The following is a 23788-nucleotide window of genomic DNA, read 5'->3' on the forward strand; positions in this document are numbered from 1 at the left end:
ATAACCCCATTTCGAATAACCCCATTTCCCCTTTCCAGCTCAGAGCCAAACTTATTAGTCAGTCAGTAGTCATTTACTCAACCTTCTTAGAGAAAATAATTTGCCTTTGCCTTTTGAAACACCTGCTAAATAACTATCCCAGTTCTTGATGCTAAGGAGTTTAGGTTCTAGGGAAGCTATGATATAGAACATCTGAGAAAAAATGTTTTTCTTTTTAATTAAAAGGTAGAGAATATGAAGTAATACATAGCCAATTATTATCTCTAGAAGAATCTGCCCCACCCCAGCTCTCCTCTGATCACCTCACTGTCTGTATAAGTTACTTTTCCTGTTGTGAAAAAAAAAATACTATGACAAAAGCAACTTATGGAAGAAACTGTTCATTTATTTTGGCTCACAGTGCGGGGATAGAGTCCACCATCACAGTTAAGTCCAGGTGTCCAGAGCTTAAAGCCCCGGTCACATGGCATCCATAGTCAGAAAGAGGAGAGTGATGCATGCTCTTTCTCAGATAGCTTCCTCCCTTTTATACAGTCCAGGAACCAATCCCTGGGAATGATGACACCTTTTTTTTTATGTGGATCTTCCCACATCATTTAACCTAATCAAGATAATCCCTCACAGGCATGCCCAGGGACTAACTCAATCAAAATAACTCCTCACAGATGTGCTCAGAAGCTTGCCTCCTAAGTGATTCCAGATCCTGTCACCTTGACAACTAACACTAACCATTATACTATCCAACATCCCTGTAACGAATTTAATGCAGATTTACACCATCTATGTATTTAGATACATAGATGAAGACACCCCCTCAAAATGGCTTCTGGGTTGTTCTTGCCATTTATAATCTGTCCCCTGGTAGCAGGATGTGCACTGTCCACTTCTTTTGTAAATCCTCTGTAAACCCACTGATGCAGCCTTGGTGTGCAGTATTGATGCCCTTGGGCACCAGGAAGGTCCTAATTATCTGTTCTTGTTTCATTTTCAGATGTGCACAGAGTTTCTCGCCTCTTTTCCCTGAACTTTCTGTCAGGTGAGTCACGATAGTTCTGCTTGATAGTATTGGAAAAATCAATGGACAATGGACGTATTTGGTCACCGTTTCTTTCCTTTCATATTTCACAGCCTTCTTCATTCCAAACCCCCATTTTCATCATAACCGTGTATTTTCCTGTTTGTTTTGTTTGTAACTCTTCACTTCCACTCGAAGCTCTCTTCTTCAGAAATTTTCTTTTTTTTTTTTTTTATTTCAGAAAGGCCCTTGTTGAACCTTCCTTCAGCTTGTTTTTGACTAGGCTTTCAGGATAGGGTGGCCATTTTGGAGCGGCAGTAGACATTGAAATGACATAGTGCCGTGAAAGTTGAAGAAGACTGATTATTTACATAGGATTGTCGTCCAGCTGGTTCCCCTGGCTTGATCTTTGGACTTGCTTCCCTGCTTCCGTCTAGACAGAAATTCTGAAGCCACTACTAACTTTTGCCCAGCATTATTACTTTTCCTTTCTTTTGAGACTCAAATAGAGGCTGTTTCTGGGTTTTACTTGGTGTAAATTGTAAAAATAAATAAATAAATAAATAAATAAATAATATAAATATTTGCTATAACAAATTAAAATTGAAATAGTCCTATAGTGATTTACAAAATAAATAATACTTATAACTAAAATAGATACTAGTAAGTAATTGTTATAAATAAGGTTTAAACACTCAAGTAGGGTTATACAACTAGTAGATATGCAAGTTGTGATTTAAAGCAGGAGTGGACATGGTCTGATAACAAAAGCTAAAAGGGGCTAAAATCTATGAGTGGGAAATGAGTGGTTTGAATTTCCAAAGAATCCATCCTCTACAGTGTGATCTCCTGAAGCATCTACACCATGTACTTTGACCAACTCCTACTTCCAGCCGCACTGCAGGTGAGTGCCCAAAAGGATGCTTTCTTATTTTAATTTCAATTTTTTACATTACTTACATTTTATTCGTATTGTATCCCAGCTGTAGCCCCCTCCCTCATTCCTTCCCAGTCCCACCCTTCCTCCTTTATCTTCTCCCATGCCCCTCTCTAAGTCCACTGATAGGGGAGGTCCTCCTCCCCTTCCCTCTGACCCTAGCTTATCAGGTCTCATCAAGACTGGCTGCATTGTCTTCCTCTGTGGCCTGGTAAGGCTGCTCCCCCCTCAGGGGGAGGTGGTCAAACAGCCAGGAACTGGGTTTTTGTCAAAGATAGTCCCTGTTCCCCTTACTAGGGAACCCACTTGGATATGGAGCTGCCATGATCTACATGTGAGCAGGGGTTCTAGGATATCTCTATGCATGGTCCTTGGTTGGAGAATCAGTCTCAGAAAAAAACCCTGTGCTCAAATATATTTGGGCCTTGTGGAGCTCCTGTCCTCTTCAGGGCTTACTAACTCTCCCTTCTTTCATATGATTCCCTGCACTCTGCCAAAGGTTTGGTTATGAGCCTTAGTATCTGCTTTGATACACTGCTAGGTACAGTCTTTCAGAGGCCCTCTGTGGTAAGATTCTGTCCTGTTTCTTGTTTTCTCTTACTTCCAATGTCCATTCCATTTGTCTTTCTAAGTGAGGATTGATCATCTTACCCCGGGTCCTCATTCTTGTTTATCTTCTTTAGGTGTACAGATTTTAGTATGTTTATCCTATCTTATAGGTTTAGTATCCACTTATAAGTGTGTATCTTTCTGCTTTCAGGATACTTCACTCAGGATGATCTTTTCTAGATCCTACTAATTGCCTGCAAATTTCATGATATCCTTGTTTTTAATTGCTGAGTAGTAGTCCCTTGTGTAAATGTACCACAATTTCTGTATCCATTCCTCAACTGAGGGACATATGGGTTGTTTCCATATTCTGACTATTACAAATAAAGCTGCCACAAACATGGTTGAACAAATGTCCTTGTACATGAGCATCTTTTGGATATGTGACTAGGAGTGGTATAGCTGGATCTTGAGGAAGCACTATTCCTAATTGTCTGAGAAAGTGCCAGATTGATTTCCAAAGTGTTAATACAAGTTTACATTCCCACCAGCAATGGAGGAGGGTTCCCCTTTCTCCACATCCTCTCCAGCATGTGTTGTCACTTGAGTTGTTGATCTAAGCCATTCTGATGGGTGTAAGGTGAAATCTCAGGGTCATTTTTATTTGCATCTCCCTAATTACATACCATTGAGCATTTCTTTAACTGTTTCTCTGCCATTCAATATTCCTCTATTGAGAATTCTCTGTTTAGCTCTGTACCCCATTTTTTAATTGGATTACTTGATTTTTGCTGTTTAACTTCTTGAGTTTTTTATATATACTGGATATTAGCCCTCTGTCAGATATAGGGTTAGGTGAAGATCCTTTCCCAGTCTGTAGGCTGTCATTTTGTTCTGACGACAATGTCCTTTGCTTTACAGAAGCTTTTCGGTTTCATGAGGTCCCATTTATTGATTGTTGCTCTTAGAGCCTGTGCTGTTGGTGTTTTGTTCAGGAAGTTGTCTCCTGTGCAAATGGGTTCAAGGTTCTTCCCCAGTTTTTTCTTTTTTTAATATTTTTTATTTTTAAATAATTTTATAATTCATTTGTATCCCAGCTGTAGCCCTCTCCCTCTTTCCCTCCCAATCCTCCCCTCCCTCCCACATCTCCTCCCTGCCCCCTTCCAAGTCCACTGAGAGGGGAGGTCCTCCTCTCCTTCCATCTGGCCCTAGCTTATCAGGTATCTTCAGGATGGTTGCAATGTCCTTATCTGTGGTCTAGTAAGGCTGCTCCTCCCTCGGGGAGGGGGAAGGGGAAGCTCAAAGTATCAGTCATTGAGTTCATGTCAGAAAAAAATTCCTTTCACACTTACTAGGGAACCCACTTGGATACTGAGCTACCATGGGCTATGTCTGAGCAGGGGTTCTAGGTTATATCCATGCATGGTCCTTGGTTGGATAAACAGTCTCAGAGAAGACCCCTGTGCCCAGATATATTTGGACCTTGTGGGGCTCCCTGTCCCCTCTACGTTATACTAATTCTTCCTTCCTTCATATGATTCCCTACACTCTGCTGAAGGCCTGGTTATGGGTCTCAGCATCTGCTTTGATACACTGCTAGGTAGAGTCTTTCAGATACCTTCTGTGGTAGGCTACTACTGTCTTGTTACTTGTTTTCTCCTACTTCCAATGTCCATCCCCTTTGTCTTTAGATGAGGATTGATCCTCTTTCTTGTTTGTCTATCTTCTTTAGGTGTACATATTTAAGTATGTTTATCCTATCTTATAGGTCTAGTACCCACTTATAAGTGAGTATATACCACATGTCTCTTTCTGCTCCTGGGATATCTCACTCAGGATGATTTTTTCTAGATCCCAACATTTGCCTGCAAAATTCATGATTTCCTTGTTTTTAATTGCTGAGTAGTAGTCCCTTGCATAAAAGTACCACAATTTCTGTATCCATTCCTCCACTGAGGGGCATCTGGGTTGTTTCCAGGTTCTGGCTATTATGAATAAAGCTGCTACAAACATGGTTGAGCAAATGTCCTTGTTGTGTACTTGGACATCTTTTGGATATATGCTTAGGAGTGATATAGCTGGATCTTGAGGTAGCACTATTCCTAATTGTCTGAGAGAGGGCCAGATTGATTTCCATAGTGGTTGTACCTGTTTACATTCCCACCAGCAATGGAGGTTTCCCCTTTCTCCACAACCTCTCCAGCATGCTTTGTCTCTTGAGTTTTTGATCTTAGCCATTCTGATGGGTATAAGGTGAAATCTCAGGGTCATTTTGATTTGCATCTCTCTGATGGCTAGGGATGTTGAATATCTCCTTATGTGTTTCTCTGCCATTCTATATTCTTCTACAGAGAATTCTCTGTTTAGCTCCATACCCCATTTTTTAATTGGGTTGCTTGAATTATTGCCTTTTAACTTCCTTAGTTCTTTATATATTCCAGATATCAGCCCTCTGTCAGGATTGGTGAAGATCTTTCCCCAATTTGTAGGCTGTCGTTTTGTTCTGAGGACAGTGTCCTTTGCTTTACAGGTCCCATTTATTGATTGTTGCTCTTAGGGCCTGTGCTGTTGGTGTTCTGTTCAGGAAGTTGTCTCCTGTGCCAATGAGTTCTAGGGTCTTCCCTACTTTTTCTTCTAACTGATTTACAGTATCTGGCTTTATGTTGAGGTCTTTGATCCACTTGGACTTTAGTTTTGTGCAGGGTAATAAATATGGATTAATTTTCATTATTCTGCATGTAGACATCCAGTTGGACCAGCACCATTTGTTGAAGATGCTGTCTTTTTTCCATTGAATGGTTTTGGCTTCTTTGTCAAAAATCAAGTATTCATAAGTATGTGGGTTTATTTCTGGGTCTTCTGTTCAGTTCCATTGATCCACCTTTCTGTTTCTATGCCAGTACCATGCAGTTTTTATTACTATTGCTCTGTAGTACAACTTGACATCAGGGATAGAGATACCTCCAGAGGATCTGTTGTTGTACACTCAGTTTTTCTTCTAACACATTTAGTGTATCTGGTTTTATATTGAGGTCTTTGATATACTTGGACTTTAATTTTGTGCTGGGTGATGAATATAGATCTCTTTGCATTTTCCTACATGTAGACATCCAGTTAGACCAGCACCATTTTTTGAAGATCTTTTTTTCCATTGTATGGTTTTGGCTTCTTTGTTAAAAATCAAGTATCCGTAGCTGTGTGGGTTTATTTCTGGGTCTTCTATTCAATTCCATTGATCCACCAGTCTGTTTGTATGCAAGTACCATGCAGTTTTTTATTACTATTGTTCTGTAGTACAGCTTGAGATCAGGAACGGAGATACCTCCAGACGATCTGTTTTTGTACAGGATTGTTTTAGCAATTCTGAGGTTTTTGTTTTTCCATATGAAGTTGAGAATTTTTCTTTCAATTTCTGTAAAAACTTGTGTTGGTATTTTGATGGGAATTACATCGAAACTGTAAATTGCTTTCGGCAGGATGTCCATTTTTCACTATGTTAATCCTACTGATCCATGAGCATGGGAGATCTTTCCATCTTCTGATATCTTCTTCAATTTCTTTCTTCAGAGACTTGAAATTTTTTTCAAACAGGTCTTTCACTTGCTTGGTTATGGTCACCCCAAGGTACTTTATTTTATTAGTGGCTATTATGAAGGGTGTAGTTTCCCTAATTTCTTTCTCAGCCCTTTTGCCTTTTGTATCAGGAGGGCTACTGATTTTTTTTTTTTTTAGTTAATTTTGTACCCAGCCACTTTGCTGAAGGTGTTCATCAGCAGAAGCAGTTCTCTGGTAGAAATTTTGGGGTCACTCATGTATACTAACATATTGTATTCTAGTGCTTTGTTTTTTGTTGTTTTAAGTTAGCCTGAACCTCATCAGCCATGAAGAGGAAGTTTCTTTTAAGTTTACCAGTTTTGAAAAACATTACTATTCATCTGACAATACCAATATCTACTGAATGTATGTCCAGGCCCTAAACTCTCAAGGACAAGACAAATGTCTTATATTTTTGAAAAATTAAGAGGCTCTAGCATAGTACCTTGCATATAGGAGAACCTGAGAACATATATGAAAACTAGATAAACAAATGCAAGATATTATTCCAAAATATGTTCAAACTCAGCCTTAGAACACACAGTAAAGTTACCTTCTGACTGCTTATAATCGCAGCTAATGTTTTGACTCTATGCAGATATTCAATACATTAGCTCATTTAAACCCTATAGAACCCTATGACAGTGGCCTTATTACCACTTCCATGTCTTCAGATATAAGGTTCACAAAGGTTAATGAACAGCTCCAGTTGTACTTGTAAAAGGTGGGGATTGGATGCCAAGGCCCACAGTTTGTTCTATCAAATATGCTCTCTGAACTCCATGTTTGCTTATTTGTACATATTGAATATATGTACTCTGAGCCTTGGGAGAAGACTTTGAAGGGTAAGGGAGAGAGATCAGCAGTGTGGTAGGAAAATGTGGAAGTGTGCAAAGGAGCTGAAAAATACTAACCTGCCCCACTTTTTAAGTATATGTTTACTCTGCCTAATTGCCTTGGGAACTTGCAGTCTGATATCAATTCACTTTTTAAAAATAAAAGTTTTCTTCTGCTTTACAGAGCTCTTAAGACTTATTAAGAGCTAAACTAAACGCAGACTGAATAAATAATTTTCCTTCCATTTGCAACCCAGATATCCAAAAGCTTCACATCTACGCTTTCACTCTAGACATTACAGCTTTAATATATGCTGTGGTAAATATTACACAAAGCTGCCGTTTCAGAGCCATGCTCACCACTCAGCAGTTAATACAGCTTCTGTCATCTGGATGTGAGAGATTAGCTTTCCTTTCAGTATATTAGGTGTTGTTTCTTTGACTACAGCAATGCTAACTTTAATTCCTGGTGACCTTATCTTCAAAAAAAAAAAAAAAAAATGGAGCCAAAATGTTCTGTCCTATATTTACTCTGATTACTTCAGTTTACAAGATTTACAGTTGCTGCCATGCATTTCTGTGAGCACTCGAGAGAATTCTGTCAGTTACTATTATGTGTGAGTGTGTTTGCATGCATGTAGTAAAATCATGAAGACTTTCTATTGGTGCTATGAAAATTAGTTAATGTGGACTTTTTTCGCCTCTTCCTTGAATTTTGGTGAGACCAAAATTTTTGTTCCTTAAATAAGTTTTCTTTGTGGGAACATTTTTAAGACTTTTAGTAGTTATACATCTTATTCAGATTTAATCATTCTTATTGTTTCTCCCTGACCCCCGCCAGGGATTTGTCCATTTTGTGTAGATTTTAATTTTTTTTTAAATTGTCACTGAAATCCTCTTATCTCTTTTGTGTATGCGGTATTTGCATAATATTTCTGCCTTCCTTGGCTCTCGTGGTTAGTTGTTCTGTCTACCTTTCCTCCCACCCACTCCTTCCTGGCTCTCAATTTTACCAGCATTGTTGTCTCAGAAAATAGCTTTGACTTTATTAGTTCTTTACTTGGTGGTTTTTTTTAGTTGTAATTTTATGCTTTTACTTTATCATTATTTTCTTGTTGAGGTTTATTACATTATTTTCCAACTTTCTTAACAGGCGCTTTATTTATTAATTTTAAGCTTTATGTAAAATCTAAAATTTTAGTGTGACTGTATCCTCAACTATACCCCATGTTTTGATACCCAGGGATTTTATTATTGATCAGTCTAAATTCTTTTTTTCATACTATAATCTTTTTAAAATTAATTTTATTTTTTATATTAATTACAGTTTATTTACTTTGTATCCCAGCTGTAGACCCCTCCCTAATTCCCTCCCAATCTCACCCTCCCTCCCTTGCCTTCTCCCTGTCTCTGTCTAAGTCCACTGATAGGGGAACTCCTCTTCCCCTTCCATCTGACTCTAGCTTATCAGGTCTCACCAGGACTGTGGCTTAGCTAGGTTCTTCCTCCCACGGGGTGTGGGGAGGTCAAAGAGCTAGCCACGGAGTTCATGTCAGAGACAGTCCCTCTTACCCTTACTAGGGCACCCACTTGGATACTGAGCTGCCATGGGCTACGTCCAAGTAGGGGTTCTGGGTTATATCCATGCATGGTCCTTGGTTGGAGAATCAGTCTCAGAAAAGACCCCTGTGCCAGGATATATTTCATCCTTGTGGAGCTCCTGTACTTTCCAGGTCTTTCTATTTCCCCATTCATTTATAAGATTCCCTGTACTCTGCCCAAAGTTTGGTTATGAGTCTCAGCATGTGCTTTGATACACTGCTAGGTAGAGTCTTTCAGAGGCCCTCTGTGGTAGGTCCCTGTCCTGTTTCTTGCTTTCTTCTACTTCCAATGTCTATCCCATTTGTCTTTCTATGTGAGGATTGATCATCTTACCCCGGGTCCTCCTTCTTGTTTAGCTTCTTTAGGTGTACAGATTTTAGTATGTTTATCCTATCGTATAGGTCTAGTATCCACTTATAAGTGAGTATATACTGTGTCTTTCTGCTTCTAGGATACATCACTCAGGATGATCTTTTCTAGGTCCCACCATTTCAGGCTAAATTCTGAATGAGCTCTTTTCTTCATAGAGTAATGCTTTTGTTTTAAAGTATGATTTCTCTGAAATCAATATAAATATGTTTTTTTTTTCTCAGACTCTGTTTCATATAGCCCATACTGGCCTCAAGGTTGTTATTAGCCAAGAGGATGACCTTGAGCTTCTGATAGCCCTGCCTCATTTCTCAAGTGCTGGGATTTCAAGCATGGACTACCAAGTCTGGCCAAACAATCTTTTATTTTCAGTACTGGGGATTGAAACTAAGGTCTCCTGCACACTGAGCAAATGCTCCTCCACTGAACTGTATCTGGAGCATTACATTGCTTTGGATCAATGCTGATGCAGACTGTTTCCATCCTTTCACTCTCAGGGTTTCAGTAACAAGTACTAGTTGTGCCTTGGTAGTAGCATAATGGAGGTTGAGTCTGGACTTTTTTGTTCTTTTGTTTTTTACCTATCTGTGCTTGCCTTTTAATGGGATTGTTTTGTTCATTTATATATAATAAATCATAAAAGTGCTTATTTTAAAATTTATTATATCCTACTATTTTCCTAACTATTCTTAAGTTACTTTCCCCCCTTTTCATCTTCTTTTAAATTGACTATTTGGTTTTGCCCTCTTCACTCTTTAGGCACCTTGATGCACCATTTCCAGCTTCCTTCTTCCCATTCTCCTTGTCCACCCCCACCACACTGGGAACTGAAAATCCAGGGCCTATTCTACCACTGAGATGAATACCCCAACCCCTGCCATTTCTATCCTTTAATAACTTATATAGCTATTGTAATGCATTCATAGTTTAGCATGCTGTCTCTATAGCTATTTGGAAGATGGAGGCAGGATGATCATTTGACCCCGGGAGCTCATGACCAGTCTAGGCAACATAGTAAGACCTAATACCTACTCTACCTCCTCAAATGCAACCTATTAACTCAACTTTTCTATATTTAAAGATAAGTAGTACCATTAGCCTTATCTATGATGAATGCAAGGTCCTCCTTTGGAGACTGTAATTAATTTAAAATTTATGTTTTTTATCTTTTTACATTATTTCATGTATATGATAGACACATACATAAATACATATCTATACATATATATCCTCAGTACTGAAAAGAAGATATATATATATCCACCATACAGGTTTTTTTAATTTATTTTTTGAGACAGGGTCCCATGGAGCATGGGATAGCCCCAAACTCATTATGTTATTCTGTAGCCAAGGAAGACCTTGAACTTCTGATTCTCCTGCCTCCACCTCTCAAGTGCCAAGATTACATGTGTGCATCATCATGCTTGTTTTAATCTGCTGCTAGGCAAGGTCTGTACCAACTGAGATACTTTCTTGACATTTGTATGTGTTGTTTTACTTGATATTTCCCTAGTCCCTGAAAGATCTTATTACTTGCCCTAGTTAGCTTTGTTAACCTGATATGACCTGAAATCACCTGAGTAGGGAGTCTCAATTTGAGGGATTGCCTGGATCAGATTGGCCTGTCGTGTCTGCAGGGGCTGTCTTCATTGTTAACTGGTGTTGGAAGGCCCAGCCCACTGTGAGTGACACCCATTTCTTAGGCAGGTGTACCTGGGCTATATAAGAAAGCTAGCTAAACATGAGCCCAACAGCAAGACAGCAAAACAGTGTTCTGCTATAGTTTCTCATTCAACTTCCTGCTTAAGCTCCTACCCTGACTTCCCTCAACCCTAGACTGTAATCAGAAAGCTGAGATGAGCCCTCCTTTACAGTGCTTTTGATTGGTGTGTTTTATCACAGCAACAATATGAAACTAAACCATTGCTTTTTATTAGATCATCAAAATTCATTTGGATTTGCCAGACTTGCCACCCTTAGGTCTGGGGACTCAGAATATGGCCTCTAGATTTGTGTCTCATGATTTAGAGGTCTCCTTTTGATCTTTTCTCTAGTTGTACCCCTCTCCAAAGACTAAGAAGTCTCATGCGCCAAGGAAATATGTCTACCTGAGCCATCCTCCCTTTTTCTTCTTTTAACTCTTGCTTCTAGATGCTATTATGCAAATCTAGGAACCTAGAAGGCCCAATCCAAACCTTTTGAGCATGTTTCCAAAACTTGAGTAATCAAGTACCTTCCCTATAGAAAGTCATGTTTAATGTGTGCATGTCTCTGTACCCAAGGAGTAGATAACCAAAGGAGGGGCTGGATGACCAAAGATTCCATACTTGTAGAAGGAAGTTGGAAGGGCTGGCTGCAATTACCACCTGAAAGTGCACAGTGCCTTTTGAAGTTAGAGAGGGAACCTTAGTCAAAGAGTAAGGGCAAACTGCCACTGTTTAAACACTTGGCCCACCCCCCATGATACAGAGCCATCCCCTGACACTATTAATTATGCTCTGCTATGCTTGCAGACAGGAGCCTAACTTGACTGTCGTCTGGGAGGCTCCAGCCAGCAGCAGATCAGAAGATGGAGACAGATGCTGGGGCTTGCAGCCAAGCATGTGGCAGAGCTCTGGGGGTCCTGTGGAAGTGTTGGGGGAAAGATGGAAGGACCTGGAGGGGACAGGAACCTCACAAGAAGACCAACAGAGACAACTAACCCAATCCCATGGGGGTTTACAGATACTAAGACATCAACTAAGAAGCATGCTTGGTTTAGACTCCCCGCGCACATGAGGCTAATGGGCGGCCTGGTCTTCATGTGGGTTGCCTGGCAAGTGGAGCTGGGGGTAGGGAGGCTGTTTCTAACATGGACTCTATTGCCTGCTTTTGGATCACTTTCCCCTGGCAGGGCTGCCTGGCCTGGCCTCAGGGGATAAGGATATGTTCAGTCCTGATGTGACTTGAGGCTTGAAGTGCTAGGGAGATTAAGAAGAAGGGGCCTCCCCTTTTCTGGGAGGGAAAGGGAGAAGGAGAGAGAAAGGAGGATTAGGAGAAGAAGAATGGGGGAGCACCCTTGGGATCTAAAAGTAATGAATTTAAATAAAATAAAATTTTAAAAAGGAAGAAAATAAACCCTTGGCCCCTATCTTAGGAATGTAAGGGTGGACCTGGCCCTGTACTAACCACCTTCTTTAAGTGCCTTGGTTCTTTCTTGCATCTCAGGTCTAATGGTTTCTTCCTGAAGATGTGTTTTAGGATTGATTTTAAGTGAGGAATTTTTCTTTTGGTTGAAAACAAAATCGCGGTTTTTGTCTGTTTGAAAATGTCTTCATGTGTCTCCATTCACAAAAGGTATTTTCACTAGGAGTAAAATTTTCTCTTCACACATCGCAGGTAATATTACATTGTCTGACTTCTGAGAAGAGTTGTCAATGTTAACAGTTGCTCCTTTGAAATATAATGTCCTTATTTTTCTACTCATTGTCAAAGCATTTTTGAAAATCTTAAGTTTTCTCCAGCTTCACTATGAGGTGGCTAGGTGTAGATTTCTTTTTATTTGCATATTATAATTCAAATTCTGTGGACTTCTTGAATCTGCATTAATGTTGTTCCATGAGTTTGGACTCATACTCCAAATACTGAATTTCCCTATCCTCTCTTCTTTGAATTGTGTTTTAGTATATGTTGGCCTTCTTTTTCACTTCAACCTGTCTCTACATTTTTCATTCATATTTCATATCTGAAAGCCAAGCCGGCTTCATTGACCTATGCCTGTAGGTACATGGCTTCACTGTTCATGTTACCTTCTTGCCTTTAATCATCCATTTTAGCCAGAAATGTTTAATATTTTCTTCACAATTTTATTTTCTTTTTTTACTCAAATTAAGTTTTATATTAATTACAGTTAATTCACTTTGTATATCAGATGTAGCCCTTTCCTCATTACCTCCCAATTCCACCATCCTTCCCTCTTCTCCTCCCATGCCCCTCTCCAAGTCCACTGATAGGGGAGGTCCTCCTCCCCTTCCATCTGACCCTAGCTTATCAGGTCTCATCAAGACTGGCTGCATTGTCCTCCTCTGTGGCCTGGCAAGGCTGCTTCCCCCTGGGGGGGGGTGTCAAAGAGCCTGCCACTGAGTTCATGTCAGAGACAGTCCCTGTTCCTCTTACTAGGGAACCCACTTGGATACTGAGCTGCCATGATCTATATATGAGCAGGGGTTCTAGGTTATATCCATGAACGGACCTTGGTTGGAGAATCAGTCTCAGAAAAGACCCCTGTGCCCAGATGTTCTGGTTCCATTGCTCTCCTTGTGCAGCTCCTGTCCTCTCCAGGTCCCAATATCTCCCCCTTCTTTCATAGGATTCCCTGCATTGTGCCCAAAGTTTGGTTATGAGTCTCAGCATTTGCTTTGATACACTGCTGAGTAGAATCTTCAGAGGTGCTCTGTGATAAGCTTCTGTCCTGTTTCTTGTTTTCCCCTTCTTCCAATGTCCATACCATTTGTCTCAACCTATTCCTATAATGCAGAAGAGAGTTACATGTGTTTTATGAGCGATTTGCCAGATGAAATTCTCTTACCAGCATTCAGATAGAAATTCAATTATGCTTTTATTCATGGTTTCCTAGTTCATTTTTTTTTTGCTACATTGAAAGTTGAATGATCTAAACCAGCTACACTTTCACTTTTTGTGCTTGCTTTGTCAACAGTAAGAACCTCCTCAATAGCTCCCTGTTAAATGTCCTCTTGTGCTAGACTTCTTAGCCAACACTTATATCTCAGTGTAAATATCTTAAAGGAATGGAGTTTTCTAGAACATACTTGTGTCATGTTACACAGGTCAAAATATTACTCATCACATATCTCATAGCTGTCATGTTAAAATGAAGTTATAACAGTTAATCAGGGATAACAGAATAGCACTCCCTCAGGCTTGTCGTATAGTACTTCTTTTAATTTATTCTCTGTCTATGTGAAGATATGTTTTCCTAGTTTAAGCATACAATCTGTGAATTTTTAAAATTAAGCCCTCTTTTGAAGGCAGAGTCACTTCATGGTCTAAGACAATATCATTTCATGTCAAGGAAAGACTTGTCCTGGTACTGTTGTGAGTAATAAATGACAGGATTCTTGAAGTCGGCTTAACTTTACCTGGAAACTTTAACAACAATGGGTTTTCTATTTCTTTTTTAGTTCTCATCATTTTAATCCCTACACTACCTGACCTTGCACATACTAAATGGAAAGGGATTTGCTGAATGAATGGGTGAATAAAAGAATGAAGAGTGTGGCCAGCATTTTGTAGACTATTCTTAATATCAGCCACTGATCAGAAATCTTTCTCAATTACTCATCAGAACGGTTCTATCAGGTTGATACCATGATCCCAGTTTGTTAAATGGCACATTTGCCCAAAGACCCTCATGGTCTGTGGCAGAACTGGAAGTTTTGAACTCATTTTCTCTAGCCTTCAGCATGGTGTGTGCACACACTGTCTGCAGTTTGTAAAGTTGTTGTGGTGCCTAGATTGACAGGGACCCTGGCCAGGAGTTCTGCTAGCTGGTCCTAGGAACCTCCCCTCTGCCTGTATAGAAGGAGTGTGCTCACCGAGTCCCGCTGTATCTTTGTTGTTCCTGAACCTAGGAATGTGTTGCTGGCTTTTTTCCTCTTTCAGCTTCCCTTGGCAGACTCAGCAGCATGACGTAGTCTTAGTGCTTTCAGTTCTCTCCGTAGACTGAGCCCTGTCTCTACCACACACATTGCCTCTAGTTCCCTCCAAGTCAGACCTTATGTCTTATTTCGGCACATACTGATCCTCAATAAATAATGGCTGGCTGACCAAAAAGCATGCATGAACTGGACATAGACCCCCTATACATATATAGCAGATGTGCAGCTTGGTCATCACGTGGGTTCCTTAACAATGGGAGTGAGCGCTGTCTCTGCCATTGTTGCTTGCCTTGGAACCCCTTTCTCCTGGTTCAGCTGCCTCATCTGGCCTCAGTGAGAGTGGATGTGCTTAGTCTTACCGTGACTTGAGGTGCCAGGGTGGGTTGGTACCGCCTTGGGGCCTCCTCTTCTCTGAGAAAAAGGAGATGGGGGAATGGAGGAAGAGGGGGCATTAGATGAGAATGGAAGGAAGGGAAGGAGGAGGATTGGATCAAGCTGTAAAGATGTTAAATAAATAATGAAAAATAGAAAAATGAATGGTTGGGTGAATAAATAAGTGAACAGTGAAAGCCTGTATTAAAAAAAAACATTATTTATTTATTTATTTATTTATTTATTTATTTATTTATTCATTTATTCATTTATTTATTTATTTGTTTATTTATTTATTTATTTATTTATTTATTTTATGTGCATTGGTGTTTGCCTGCATACATGTCTGTGTGAGGGTATCAAATCATGGAGTTACAGACAGGTGTAAGCTGCCATGTAGGTGCTGGGATTTGAACCTGGGTCCTCTGGAAGAACAGTCAGTGCTCTTAACTGCTGGGCCATCACTCCAGCCCCAATAAATAACTCTTTTAAATTAAAATCTGATATAAACTTTGCATTTAAAATGTTGCTGTATTGACTATTGGAACTGCAAATAATGACAATAAAATGAGTCACAATAAGGAAGAAATTCACTGTAACTTTTCTTTGGTAATATATAAGAAATAAACGAGTTTTATGATTCAGAGACATCTGTGATGCCTGATTATTAACATTGTTTCTAACCAGCTTTATACAGTGGTCTTAATTATATATGAACTATTTTAGTTGTTAATTTAATCTTTTGACATTTTGCATGTATTTTTCGTAAGTCCACAAGGACTGCCATGTTTAGCATTTTAAATATGATGTCTTAGTGGTTGAGCCTCCCTCAATAAAAACTGGGTTTTTTATTTTGATAGGCAGTGCTCACCTTCTCTGCAGGCACACTACAATCATAACTATGGCACTACAAAGAAGGCAATACGGATAGGGTCTTACTTGAGGAATAACTTTTAGTCATTACTATGTTGGAATTATGACAGCTATGATAATCTGTTGTCCCTCTTATTTTGCCCCAGGATGCTTTTCTCTGGTGGGCATTGTGGCCATGTTGGCAGACCTGAAGAAGTTTTACTGATATACAAAATATTCCTTGTCATCATTTGTTTTCATGTCATTCTTGTTACATCCCTGAAAGGTAAGGTTTCAATTTCCCTCCCTTCCTTTACATTATTGTTATTATTATCATCATCATCATTATTATTGTGTGTGTGCTTATGATGGGGGAAATATGTGTCATGGCACCTGTAGGAAAGTTAGAGAAAAACTTTGTGGAGTTGGTTCTCTCCTTCCACTTCTATATATGTTCCAAGGATTAAACTCAGGTCATCTTGTTTACATGCAAATCCTTTTATCCACTGAGCCAACTTGCTGATCTTTCCTTCACTTTTTATGTCTATTTTTTTTAATAATTTATTTTTATTTTCTGTGCATTGATGTTTTGCCTGCATGAATGTCTGTGAGGGAGTTGGATTTATCCGGAACTGTTGTGAGCTGCCATGTGGGTGCTGGGATTTGAACCTGGGTCCTTTGGAAGAGAAGTCAGTGCTCTTAACCACACAAGCCATCTCTCCGGTCTTTTTTATGTCTGTCTTTTATGTACGTATGTTTTGTGTCATTGTTAATAATGTTTAATATAGTTAAAAAATATATATGTAATAGTTATCATCCTTTACACTTGTGTGTGTGTGTGTGTGTGCGTTTTCGTTCAGAGGACAACTTAAGTGTTATGAGTGTTGGTTCTCTTCTTCTACCATGTGAGTTCCAGAGGTTGAACTCAGGTCATCAGACTTGCCTTTACTTGCCAGCCGCAGTAGTTCCCATTTTTTTAAATATACTGTTTGTTGGCATTCCAATCATAGTTTTGGTACAACTATTACCACCACCCATTTCCAGCATATTTTAATCCTCCCAGTTAGTAGCTATGTGCTTGTCTTCCATATAACCTCTACTATTTTAGTTTGCATGAATTTGCCTCTTTCAGGGACCTCACAGAAGTGGAAATATACAGTATTTATCTCTTTGTGTCTGGTTTATTTCATTTAACATATTTTTAATGACCCTCTATGTTGTAGTTATGCGTCAGAATTTCATTCATTTTAAAGTCTAAATATATTCTGTTTTATGTGAATGTGCCACATTGTGCCTATTCATTCATATGTTCTTGGATATTTTGGCTGTTTGTATCTTTTGGCTGCTGTGAGTAATGCTGCTATGAGCTTAGGAGTGCAAATATCTGACTTCTTGCTTTCGTTTCTTTGTGGTATACAACTAGGGTTAGAGTTGCTGGGTCATTTGCAGTTTTGAGGAACTGCCAGCCTGTTTTTAATAGTGGCTATACATTTCACATTCCTTCAGGCAACACACAGGGACTCCAGTTTCTCCACATCCTTGACAACACTTACTTGTTTTCTTTTGTTTTGGTGGTAGGAATGAAGTAACATCTTACTGTGGTTTTGATTTGCACATCCTTAGCAATTAGTGATTTCAGCATCTTTGGGGGACACTTGTTAGCCATTTTATCTCTTATTTGAAGAAATGCCTATTAATATCATTTCACCATTTTCAAAAAATTGATTTTTTAGTTGTTGACTTTTGGGAATTTTTATATATTATTTATATTAATCCTGTATTAAATTTATGATTGGCAATATCTGGTATTGTCACTCTCCATAGTATATTTTCATGAACATGAGTTTTTAATTTTGATGAGGTCTAATTTATATATTTTACCTTTATTGTCTATAATTTAGTATCAAATCCAAGACACTCCCTTTGAAAATCCAAAGTCAGTAAGATTCCCCACTATGTTTTCTTCCAAGAATTGTATAGACTTAATAATAGAAGATAAACATACTAAAATCTGTACTCCTAAAGAAGCTAAACAACAAGGAAGACCCTAGGGAAGATGCTCAATCCTCATTCAGAAGGGCAAATGCGATAGACATTGGAAGCAGGAGAAGACAGGGAGCAGGACAAGAGCCTATCACAGATGGCCTCTGAAAGACTGTACTGAACGAGGTATCGAAGCAGAGGCTGAGACTCATAGCCAAACATTGGGCAGAGTGCATGGAATTTTATGAAAGAAGGGGGAGATAGAAAGACCTGAGGAAGCCAAGAGCTCCAAAAAGAAACCAACAGAGACAAAAAAAAAAGTGCATAGAATCTTATGAAAGAAGTGGGAAATAGTAGATCTGGAGAGGACAGGAATGCCACAAGGAGAGCAACAGAACCAGAAAATTTGAACACAGGGGTCTTCCCAGAGACTCATACTCCAACCAAGTACCATGCATGGAGACAACCTAGAACCCCTGCACAGATGTTGCCCATGACAGTTCAGTGTCTAAGTGGGTTCCATAGTAATGGGAACAGGGGTTGTCTCTGAAATGAACTGATTGGCCTGGCTCTTTGATCACCTCCCCCTGAGGGGGGGAGCAACCTTACCAGGCCACAGAGGATGACAATGCAGCCTCTCCTGATGAGATATGATAGACTAAGATCAGAAGGAAGGAGAAGGGGACCTCACCTATCAGTGGACTTGGGGAAGGGCAGGCATGAAGAGGAGGAGAAAAGGTGGGATTGGAAGGGAGGATGGAGGGGTTTATGGGGGGATGCAAAGTGAATAAAGTGTAATTAATAAAAGTTAAAAAAACTGAGCCCTGAAGAGACTGATACCCCAACCAAGGACCATGCATAGAGAGGACCTAAAGCCCTGGCTCAGAATTAGCACATAGACTCAGTCTCCAAGTGGGTTCCCTAGTAATGGGAACATGGACTGTCTCTGACAAAAACTCAGTGGCTGGCTCTCTGAGCACTTCCCCTGGGGGTTGCAGCCTTGCCAGGCCACAGAAGAAGACAATACAATCAGTCCTGATGAGACCTGATATACTAGGGTCAGATGGAAGGCAAGGAGGACTTCCTCTATCAGTGGACTAGGGGAGGGGCATAGGGAAAGAAGAGGGAGGGAGGGTAGAATTGGAAGGAGATGAGGGAGGGAGACACAGCTAGGACACAAATTGAATTAATTGTAATAAATGATAATGATAATAATAATAATAATAATAATAATAATAATAATAATAAAGGAATTGTATAGAGTTAACTCATATTTAAATCAACTTTGATTTTCTGAGAGGTGTTTTTGTGCCTGTGGCTATCCCATTGTTCTATTACTATATGTTGAAAAGACTGCCCCTTTTCCTTTGAACAGTTTTAACATCTTTGTTCAAACTCATGTGGCCAAATATATGTGGATTTTTTTTGGTATTTTTCTTGAATAATATCTACTATAAGGCCTTTTCATATAGAAATTGAAAAAAAAAAGTGTACTCAAATGCAGCAGGTTTTTTTTTTTTTCCAGAAAAAGGGTGTCTTTGGAAGCTTATGGAAAATGGTGGCAAGGAGAGATACAGGAGGAGGGCAGTGGAAGGGCTGGCAGCACTAAGGCATTAGGTCAGTTTTTGTTTTTGTTGTTTTGTTGTTTGTTTGTTTTGTGGTGGCTTGGTAGGGTGCTTATGTGGTACAGGCTGGCCTCCAGCTCAAAATATAATTAATGACCTTGAACTGCTGACGTTTTTGTCTCTACCTTGCAGGTACTGAAATTACAGGTGTTCACCACCATACCTAGGAAGGGTTTCCATTTCTGTGTGTACAACTGCCAAAGAATATTGTTATACAGTGCAATATATATGTTCATTAGGAATGTGATTAGGAAATGAATTTTTAAAGAAAACAATTTAAATATAGAGGGAAAGACTTTTTTATTCAGAAGACAGTGAAAAGGACAAGAAATCTTTTGTTGGCTAACATAGTAACCTACTAGCAGAAAACATAGACAAAGAAAACGTACCTACAAGTATTCATACTTATACACAAATTAAATAAAAAGCTGCCCAACAAGCTAAAACACCGCTGACAGTCCTTTAAAGAGTGGACACAGGGACACATAGCCATGAAGCCATCATGCTTTTTAAAAGAAAATAGGACCAGAGAGATGGTTTATCTAATAAAAGTTAGGCTCACAACCAAAGATATAAAGGGGAGGTGATAGGGCAGGGAAGATGGTTCAGTGGGTAATTGTTTGCTGCAAAAGTCTGGCAAGCTGAGTTAAGATCACCAGAACCCATGTAAAAACGCAAGTATCTGTAATCCCAGGCACCAATACCAGGATATGAGAAGTGGAGATGAGAATTCCAGGTGTTCTTAGGCCAACTGGTTCCTCTTATATAACAGTAAAGAGTCTCCCTCTAAAACAAGGTGGTAAGACAAGGAACAACGCCCAAAGGTTGTCCTCAGACCTCCACATTGATGCCATGGCACATGTACACTCACACATATGAACAAGCACACACATACATACATACACACACAGAGGGGAGGGAGGAAGAAAAGAAGGAAAGGAGAAAGAAGGGAAAGAAGAAGGAAGGAACAAACAACGAGAAAGAAAGAGAGACAGACAGACAGACAGACAGACAGACATGATAATACCTAGTCTGTATTGTGGTTTATTATGTACCAGGTCTCTCTAACTGATTTGATTTACAATTGGCCACTTGCTAAATCATCTCAACCAGACCTATGAAGGGGAAGGGCCTATTTTCATTCCATTCTCCAGATCTAGAAGCTGGGATTTGCAGAAATAAGTGACTTTCCCAAGAGTGTTAGGGTTGAGATGGAATTTAAACTCAGCGGTTTGTTCTAGATTTTACATTTGTAGCCACCAAAACAGGATTCTAGCCACCAAACCAGGATTCTAACCACCAAACCATGATTCTCAAACTATACAGTGTGCAACAAAATTATTTAGAAGACCCATTGAATCACAACTGAGCCCTATGTCCCAGTGTCTGTGGCTTAGTAGATCTGGGACAGAGCCTGAGAACACACATATCTAACAACCTCTCAGGAGCTATTGCTGCTATTAGTCTAGGGACCACACTTCAAGAACTACTATTTGCACAACTCTGGCAAGACATGACTAGGCAGAGAAAATGCCTCCTGATAAACATCAAGGTGTTCAAATCCTGTTGTGACCATGCTCATATTAACTCTGCATGGTCACAACACTAGGGATTAACAGGATAAAAAAATAATAATAAATTGTCCCCACATTGCTGGTGAGTAAATATCCCCTAGGACCTTATTTGTGAAGAAGTAGCAGAGCCTACAAGATGCCAGATCTTCCATCTCATGTTTCAGTGCTTTGTCCCAGTACAGGGAGATGAAGTCAGAAAGTGAAATGTGAGTGAAAAAGATCATCAAGAGCAGAGGTTCTCCATCTTCTTAATGCTGCAACCTTTTAAGACAGCTACTCATTTTGTGATGGCCTCCAACCATAAAGTTATTCATATGGCTACTTCATAAATATACATTACAAATCGTGATGTAAATATCTGCTGTGTAGGATAGGTCTCGACCCACAGGTTGAGAAACAGTGAGCTAAATGAAGGCTAGCCATCAGAAAGAAGTCTTTTGAAAGAACTGAGTAGAATGCCACTTAAAACTCTTCCTCAAAGATACCAAAAGAAAAAAGAAGATGAAAGGAAGATGAGGAAGAAGAAAGAGAGATGAAGTGAGGTGAGGGAAGGACAGGACAAAGGTAGATAAGTAGGCTCTGAGGCAAACAAGAGTAGAATGAAACTGAGTGGTTGCTTAGAGCACCTTGCCTATTTCTTACCCCAGCTTTTTGATTATGTTGGGATCAGTTTTATGTTACTAAAGTAAAGTACCTAGCAACTGAAAAACTGGAAATGTTAATTTTGGATTGTAGTTCTGAAGGCTTCAGGCCATGGTCAATTGGCTTTATGTCTTGGGGCCTGTCTGTGGTCAGACAGCACATCATGACATGAGATGAGTGGCAGTGAAGGCCCATTCAACTCACGGTAGGACAAAAAAGGGGCAAAAGGAAGAAGGGTATCAAAGAGTCCATTGTTCCTTGAGCTTAGGCCTCTCAGGAGACAGGTTTCCATCACCTCCCAATAGCAGCTAGTTGAGAACAAAGACTTGAGAGCAGGGGACTTCAGGAGACACTCCAGATCCCAACTCTAGCACTGATGAACTGGTTTCTTAGCACAATGTTCTAACTAGGTGATTTCAAAGCATGTACTAGCAGTATTACCTTTGGGATTAATTAGAAGTGAGGATGCTGGGGCCATGCTAATCCTGCCGAGTCAGAAACTCTGGAGGAGGCCATGCATTCTGTGTTGTAAATAGTCCTCTAGGTGACACTGGTACATACTCCAGGGTAGAACTGTTATGAGTTCAGAAATAGCCACTCACTGACTACTCAGACACCAGACTGAGCTCAACAGATGTTTATTGAATACTAAACAGGAACTGATGGGCCAGGGCCATAATCTGGACTAGGGAACCAGACATAAAAACCAGGCAGGTTTTTATATGAAAAACTGTAACCAGGTAGCAACCAGGTAACAAAACTGTAAGCAGGTGTAGGAAACAAACCGCAACTAGGTAACAACCAGGTAACAAAAAATGCAACCAGGTATCCAGGTATAGGAAGCAACATTACATCAGTTTGGCTCCCTAGACAAAGCATTTCTAGCTGCTCCTTAATTCAATTGGTTCTGCAGTTGGGGGACTTCATAGACTGTCCAGATAACAAACTATACAAAGTTTGAGAAATGAAACCACAGAGACATAAACAAAATGGACACTTGGAGGCAAAATGGCTTCTGATATGCCAAAGGCTACAGCAGGTGTTAAGCAGGTTACAACAGAACTGCTGATTAAAACCACCAGCTAAAACAGTACTCTTGGCCCCATGCTTAGAGCAGAACGCTGGTGACCCCACACATGCCTTCCACGTGCTATGTATGGTATGATTTCAGTTTGCCACTTCACCCATCATGCAAGCTGTCATAAGGCTCAATATATGTTACAAAAACCCGTGAAGGCAAATGATTTTCTGGATTAAGTGTTTTAGATAGGTTTTGTTTTGTTTGACTTACAGATTTTTTTTTATTTATGTCCATCTGAGTGTGTATGCATGTTTGTGTAGAGGCTAGAGGAAAGCATTGGCTCCCTCAGCCCAAGAGCTCCAGGCATTTGTGGGACAGCTGACTTGATATGTAGATGCCAGGATCTGAGCCCCAGTCCTTATGATTCTGCAGCAAATACTCTTAGCCACTCCAGTTCCATGTTTTGAGATGTTGAGAGAGTTAAATAGTTCTTTGCTGTTTCTCAGAACTACCCACAAGTATTTATGTGTGCTAACAGTCACTTTGATAGCAATTGCTATGTTGTAGTCATTGCTCTAAGCCATTATTTAAAAGACCAAGTCTTTTAAAACTCACCTAATAATTCTTTGAAATTGGCACTGTTATTAGCTTCACCCATAAAGGGTTAAGAAACTGAGGCACGAAGAAGCTTGCTTTGTGCAGTTTGCTCTTGGTGGAATGGTTAAAAGAGACTGCAAAATTCTCTGGGAATACTAGGTATGGACCCCACCTGTGTCTATCATCTTAGCCAATATTTAATAAAGCCTGCTTCAAGTTTGACTCATAGAGAGAAAGATGTTGCAAAACTATGGCTTAAACTCAGGCCCTGTAGCCACAAAGTTTATATGTGTAATCTCTATACAAAATTTCCTCTCAAGCTGGCCCAAACTTACTATATATCTGAGCCTGACTTTGATTTTCTGGCCTTCGCTTCCCAAGTGCTGAGATTACAGTCATGCACTACCATGTCTGACTTTCCTTTAGTCATCTTAACCCTTTTGCTGTCTGAGACTCTTTTGCTTGTCAGCTGTGCATCTGTAACAGTAAAAATAAACAATGGTAGAATGATGAGAATCCCTGAATGTAGGTTTGTCCGGATTACCCAGATACCTCAGAGCCAC

General features: G+C 39.8%; 1 protein-coding gene across 1 annotated transcript in view; it reads left to right on the forward strand.

Moving 5' to 3' along the window:
* Window positions 1-15951: 15951 nt before the first annotated feature.
* The window catches only part of Adgrg2 (adhesion G protein-coupled receptor G2), a 72233-nt gene continuing 64396 nt past the window's right edge, over window positions 15952-23788 (forward strand). The window contains 1 exon segment of the mRNA XM_055615724.1: window positions 15952-16069. Within this exon segment, the coding sequence (XP_055471699.1) occupies window positions 15952-16069 (118 nt within the window).

This window comes from Psammomys obesus, unplaced genomic scaffold (genome assembly GCF_907164565.1).
Source record: "Psammomys obesus unplaced genomic scaffold, mPsaObe1.curated_primary_1811, whole genome shotgun sequence".
Taxonomy (NCBI): Eukaryota; Metazoa; Chordata; class Mammalia; order Rodentia; family Muridae; genus Psammomys; species Psammomys obesus.